At 35.8% G+C, this 7321-nt stretch overlaps 1 protein-coding gene across 1 annotated transcript; it reads left to right on the top strand.

Moving 5' to 3' along the window:
- The first annotated feature begins 1798 nt into the window (after positions 1–1798).
- Positions 1799–4151, top strand: LOC124158198 (RISC-loading complex subunit tarbp2-like). The gene is made up of 2 exons (XM_046533386.1): positions 1799–1811; positions 3370–4151. Exons 1-2 carry the CDS (start codon positions 1799–1801, stop codon positions 4149–4151), a joined length of 795 nt encoding a protein of 264 aa, XP_046389342.1.
- Positions 4152–7321: the final 3170 nt, after the last annotated feature.

The following is a 7321-nucleotide window of genomic DNA, read 5'->3' as shown; positions in this document are numbered from 1 at the left end:
GGCGATTTTTATCAGGCCCGATATTTTTTATCGGATGATATATCTTTATATTTTATCGAAAGGATATTTCTACCTTATAATAGTAGTTCCGTAGTATTTTATCGGAAGGCTATTTTTAACGATTTCGATATTTTTAATGGCTCAGTTAATTTATTGCACCCGATATTTTTATTGGACGATATATCGTGATATTTTATCGGTTCCGATATTCTATCAGTCCCAATACTTTTATTGGGCCCTTTTTATCGGACAATGATTTTTCGATAATGTACGAAACTCGAATTCGTATTCCCGATATAATTAATTATCGCGATATTTCACGATACATATCGCCCTGGGCAAGTGGCGCAATCACGTCTTGGGGTATCAATAGGGGAAAGGAAGGAGGGGAGAATTTTAAGGCTTTTAAATTTAGACCTAAAACCTGGCTATGCCACTGCGTTAGTGGCCTATTGGATCTGGCCATTGGCTATTGGGAGATGGGTCCCAGGAGTTCAAACCTGGGATGAAGCTTTGGGCTCCCCAAAATTAATAATTATCTGTAGAACTTGCCCATGGAAAGGAACTGGCCCCCCTCCTTATGGTGTGATATTCGCATGCGCGGTTGTGTGATTAAGTGTCAGGGGTGAGCTCTACCCTCACCTTTCCGAACCAACCTTCAGGTTGGAATGCAGGGAGAGCCAGTATCGTAGACAATATTTGATAATTTTTTTATATGCTCTCACTTTTAATGAAAACATCTACAAATGAATTCAAAGTCAAAATGACGTCACTTTGACATCAGAATGACCCGCAAAAAGTCACCTTCACGGTTATGACTGAATAGTGACTTTTCGTGGGTCATTTTGAGGTCAAAGTGATGTCATTTTGACTTTTCTTCCTCCTTGGGTAGATAAGAGACTGTTAGCATAAACGATATCCTCCCATAAACCGCAACTTAGGAAATGAGGGATCAAGTTTTTCTCTCCTTCTTTGGGCCCTTTGCAATAATATATATCACATTTACTATGGTTTTCGAGGGTTATATTTCCTTTTCTTTAGCCAGTTACTCTCCGATATCTCCACTTCACGTAACTAGTCGGTTGTTCCATTTTCTACTTTCCTAGAATCAAATCACATTCGACAGCAAGGTGGAAAACAAAAGGGTCTCTCTCAGAGGTTGAAGAAAAAATACCGATAGGTAGTACCGAGAGTCCGGTAGTACTTGGCAGTATTTAAAAGCGGTACTACCTTATCGATACTAGAATTATCGGTACTTGTATGGAGGTACTTCGACAGCGCTGCCATTTTATGTTTTATCAATGAGGCAACTACTAAAGTAATGAGCGTTGATAATATTACAAGCGAAAATAATCTTGCCATCCCTCTATTCCCAGACGTTTATTTTTGGACGTTGCAGAGAATTCCAGATGCCTTTTCCTCATATAATCCTAATTCCTTTTGGGGGAAACGATTTTTTTTGTAAATTATCCTGGGCTCTACTTCATTAGTTCTTTACAAAAATGTTATGTACATCGTCTTTCATTTTGAATGCTACTGATGCAATGGCATACCTAGTTTCATAGAACCCCTGTAGCATAAATTTACTCTCTCCCTTCCTATTTACTTTGCCGCGTAAGAGTTGTAGAACTTTGCAATATTGTTGTGACATTATGTTATAAAAAAGAAGTATGGAGTGATGAGATAAAAGACTACTAGCATAAGTGATACCCTCCCATATGCCGCAACTGATGAAATGAGGGATCAAATTTTCCTCTCCTTCTTTGGGCCATTTACAGTAATATATGTCACATTTACTATGGTTTTTGAGGGTAATATTTACTTATCTTTAGCCGATTACTCTCCGATCTCCACTTCACCTAACGAGTTGGTTGTTCCATTCTCTACTTTCCTAGAATCCAATCACATTCTATACAGAGGTGGAAAAACACAAGGGTCTCTCCTAGATAAGATAATTATCAGTATCCATGAGGATTAAACTGCACAATTTCGATTTTTTCCAGCAAGAATGTTAAATTCCATGGCCACTTTGAAGCATTAATTATAAATAAAAGTATTCTAATTGCATATAACTTGAAACCTAATTTTATGAAAATTGCAGCCAAATGATAAATGTTCAAAATTGGTAGGTGTTATGACTTAATCTCAAGGTATGAATACATAACTTTTTCCTATCAAGGAAAAATATGAATGAATGAATAATTGCTTATTCGTCAACCTCTAATTAAATGGGCAAATTTCACAACGGGCAAGATTTGGGCCAGCAGGTTCATTATTGCCATTGCTTTAACATTTCATATGGTACTCCAAAAATTGTAGTTTCCTTGCAAGTCAGACTCACTATGTTTATACAGCCATTAGAATGATAAATCTGCCAGGGATTGCCATAATAATATTGTTTTTTATTTCTCATTTATTTTTGAAACAAAAACCTGCCTGTATTACCAAACCACATAATTATTGTAACAATAAAGGATAAAAAATAATAATTTATAATATATTAATAATACTTTTCATTTCAATTATTAAATGTGTACACCACAGTTTTTTACAAGTCTCTTTCCACAATGCGATCAAATTAATTAAGATATAACAAAAGTTCGCTAAGAGCATGATACTAATATATCATGGCACTAATATACATAGTATATTAGTATCATGGCTAAGAGCATGTACTATATGATGGCCTCAAAAGTGCAATAGGAATTATAATAGAAAATAATAGGTAAACTCAAACGTGGTCGCTTCCCCATCTCTAAGCTGAATTGTACCAGAATTTCTGTATAAAATTCTCTGTATTGTTTTTCACTATGCAATGACCCACCATTAACAATTTTGATTTACTTATAAAACAAGTAATATGGCTGTACTTACATAAGACAATGCATGTTCAATGCTCACTATTAGGATATGTCATGACTCGTACAAAAAATACAATTACCTCCGAATATGCATGGCAATGAGTAACAGGGTAACCTTCCCTAGTCCATTTCTTATTTTCGAATTATTTTATGGTACTTCTACAAAACAACAAGTTGATTGATTATAGATATGAAAGATTTTTTTAGCCACTGAAGGCAAGAAAATCAATGCTACTGAACAGTGAAATGAAGATATTTTTCTAAAGTAAACAGAACTGTGACCAACACATCGAATTTTATTTGATCGCAGTATTTTAGGCATAATTATTTACAATTCAAGATATGTAAAATCCTACCCTGTCTTTACATCAGACAAATGTAAACATATTTTCACTCACTTATATACAACAAATATTAAAATAATGATCAAATACATCAATACAACAAATATTAATGATCTGTAACCTTAAAATAAATAAATAAATTAATAAATAATCCGATAAATTAGTTCGTGCGCAGCTTCTGGTTACAAGTGGCGTTACCACAAAAGTGGCACTTGATAAGTATGACGCTGCGTCTGTGGCTGTCTCCCCGTATGCTGAGCAGGTGACAGAGAATTCTGTTGGTGCGCTGGCAGAGCTGTGTGCACAACAGAACCTCAAAGAACCAGAGTACCAACTGGTGGCTGAGTCTGGTCCTGCGCATTCGAAAACATTTGTCATTCTCTGCCAGGTGCTTACGCTAAGGGAGCAGGGGAAGGCTCGCACAAAAAAGCAAGCCAAACAAATTTCTGCCAAGCTGATGATTGACAAGATAAGGGAACATCTGGCCATGGCCTCACCTTTGATCAGTGAGACGAGAACGGTGAAGCAAGCTGAGAAGGTGAAATTTGAGGAGAAAAATTATCAGGCTGCCATTGATGGCTACTGCTCCATCAAGGATAAAGATGGTGGGAGTTCAGCTGGCAAGAATGTGAGCCAAACGCTCAGCACGTCTCACCTGATGCTGCAAGAACTCTACGGTCCTCAGCTGTCAATTTTGAGAGGTTTTGCGTTGAGCCACACACCCAAGGAGACTTTGGAGAAGTTTGCAGAAGGGAATGACCTTCCTCTTGATTACATGTTCATGAAATCTAATCTTGGGAATGCATTGTGCGCTGCTAGTCTGGGTACCACTCCGGAGTTGGTGAAATTTGGTGAAGGTCCTGACAAGAGTGCAGCTGAAGAGATGGCGTCGGTCAATCTTCTTCACGCTCTGATGATGATGATCGGGCGCTGCGAGGAGGAGTGACCATAAAGCGCAGCAGCTCTGCACTTTTTCAAATAACGGTGGTGCAGTCGACCACCATGTGGAGAGCCTTTATTTTTTCTGGCTGTGCTTGAAATGCATTTACATATATCTTTTGTTCTCTTGCTGATGAATTAAATTTATCTATGTTTTGTATTAAAAAAAAAATAAGAAAAAAAAAAAAAGTCCTTGCCGTCATTCTGTTTCTTGTCATCTGGATTTTTTTTCGGAGCGTGGTAGGGTAGTCCATCAATGCAGGTTCACTGTCGATTACGATCCAATCGTGGCCATCCTCTGTTTTTCTTAACGGCGCCTCCTCCTGCTTTCATCAGGGCAAGGGCGACGTCATTTTCGGTGATTTCTGGTCCAGTCTTGCAGTTATTTTGTAGGTAGTTGGTGATGCCCTACGTGGTGGCCCCTTCGGTTTCATGGATTGCCTGGATAGCCTCCACTACTTTCCCCGCCAGACGCGGGTTTCTTCTCTTTTCTACTCCCTTTGCCGCCTTTGTTTGGCAGGATTTAGATGTTACGGGCGGAGAACCCGGCTTAAAACTGAAGCTGATGAACCAATACAATCATTTTTAAGGTCAATCCATACATTTCTTTCTGCCAGCAGGTGTGAAGTTGGTGTTGTTTCTACCAGCACTCGGTCAGGAGTTGACAGCCCTAGAAAAGAAAATCATATTACAATCGAGGACTCACAGATCTAATTTTTAAAAACCATTTGATAGATTGAAACCTATTCCCTTTAATTAATATTTTTGCTGGTTGCTAAACACAAATAAGGTTTCATTCTCTTTTGGCAATTTCAATATTGGTTCAATTATGTCTGAAAAGGGAAGGCAGGCATCCATAATAATCACTATATTGAAATTGTTGATGAAAAATGAAATCATCCCCTATAAAAATTTGTTCATTCAAAAGACAAATGTGTGCTCAGTAATTTTGTATTATGTAAATTGTAATGTTCTTGAAGCTGATATTTTAAATGACAAATAATTTTTCATTTAGGAATACTTAAGGAGAAAATAATGTTTTCCTTTCGTTCCTTTGCAAGTAGATCAGAAATCAGTCTTTTTTGGTATTTTCAATAAACTACAATTTTGTCCAAAAAGAAAAGTCAGGCATCAAGAATAATCTCATATCAAGCTTGAAATTGCTGAAGAAAAATGAAATCATGCCCTTTTAAAAAAAAATGCATTTAAGAGACAAAAACATGTGTTCAGTGGTTATGGATTATACACATCGTAATGTTCCTTAAGTTAATATTTAAAATGGCATAGATTTTCCTTTTGAGAATACTTGAGGAGAAAATAATGCTGTCCTAATCCTTCAACGTGAGAGCACAACAATTATAAAAATATTTAAGGAATATAATTCCTTTAATGTTAAAATACTCCAGATTTTAAATATAAGTTTACTTTAAACATTTTTACACCAATAAATAAACATTTTTCATAAAGTACTTAGCAATGGAAATCACGTGTGCCATGGAAGAGGCCACAATTCATGCATATTTATTTAAAAATTCACACCACATTTTTGTCGAAAAATTAATGCATCAACCATGAATCAAGCGTAGTTAACAATCAGAGGTAAATTTGATTAAAAAAATAAAATTTCTTAAAAATTAAATAATTTCCTCCTTTTGTCCGCTTGAGGATAAGAGTTAATAAGTCATAATGGTAGCAATTACATTTTTCCAGGTTGGATATCATATCCATCTAAATCATTTCCTGATCAACCTGATGAGATCCACATAAGTATATTGAAATATTAGGGATTATCATTTTTTTTATCAATAGCAGCAAACTGTAACACACTATTTATTAAAATTGAGTTGTGCTGCAACTTAGCAGTATTGATTTGTCTTCTGGTTTTTATTTCTGAAATCCATAATATATCTACTTACTTTCTGTTACAAAGTATTTTCTGACATGATTCACTGTTACACCTAACCAAGCAGTTGCCATGCCTACAAAAATAATTGAATAAGACTGTGCATTACAAACTTCAAGCTAATTTTATAAATTCAACATGCTAATACCACTTCTGGACTTACACTCTCAGTACCTTGTGTTCACTAATTTGGCTGTAATTAATGCTAGACATCCATTTTAAATTCAAAAATGCCTATATAATGTTAATATGTCTTTTGGAAGAATAAATTTTTGAAAATCAATTGCGATATTTTGTAAAAAAAAAATGCACTAGCAATGCAATGAGTTGAATGTGGATTCGTGCTAAGAAAGGGTTCTACGGTCCACCCCAGTGGTTGGAGTAAAGGACCAGCTGGGTCCCAAATAAGAAGGAAAAGGATACCAGGGTAACTCAACCCCAAAAAAAAGAACTCCATGCGGAGAGGTTTCAAATATTATCATGCTACCCATAGCACAGAAAACGTTTTCCTTCCATAGACACAGGCCAGAAAGAATTAAGAATGACATTTGAGTGTCAAAACTAGGCAAACAATAGGCGGTGGAGTAGTGCATAAATGGGTGGAAAGTACAACCGGTGTTATGTATTTCAACATGGATGTATCGCATTTCTGCCAAAAGAAGTCGGAAACACTTTCATTCAATCATTTCCCTGAATTCAACCCACATGTTTTATACAAATACCACCCTTAGTTGTACGCGCACTGGTTTCTCATGCTAAGCACTCGTAATGGATCATTAATAATTAGAAATTTTTGTCTATAACACCAGTCATAAAGAACTCATTTGTTAAATTTCATTGACTGGACTAGAGTGCAGATCTTATACGAATCTTTCACTGCCATTAATGCAATATGTCACTAAAATATGAAATTTTACTAGTCAATGGTCGCACAAGTTAAATATCGATAGACTTCAGCAGAACAAAATATTTTACATTAAAAGGACTTCTACTAAACATAAATGTTAAAGGAAATTGTGATATTCATTACATTAAATACATTACATTTCATATTATTAGAAATCCAGACCACACAAATGTAAAGATAAACATTCTCTCATATTTAAGTGACATGTAAACTAAATAAAACAAAAGTTACACATGGATGACTAACTTAGGTTCTTCATGCTTCAAAAGAGTTACAACACCCTCTCCACGCACATATATTTGCAAGACCTAGAGTTTACTCACCTATAGCCTCAGTCATAGAGTCAATGGTCATTTCAGAATTACCA

Source organism: Ischnura elegans, chromosome 4, assembly GCF_921293095.1.
Source record: "Ischnura elegans chromosome 4, ioIscEleg1.1, whole genome shotgun sequence".
Lineage (NCBI taxonomy): Eukaryota > Metazoa > Arthropoda > Insecta > Odonata > Coenagrionidae > Ischnura > Ischnura elegans.
This window is presented reverse-complemented; position numbering and strand designations above follow the sequence as displayed.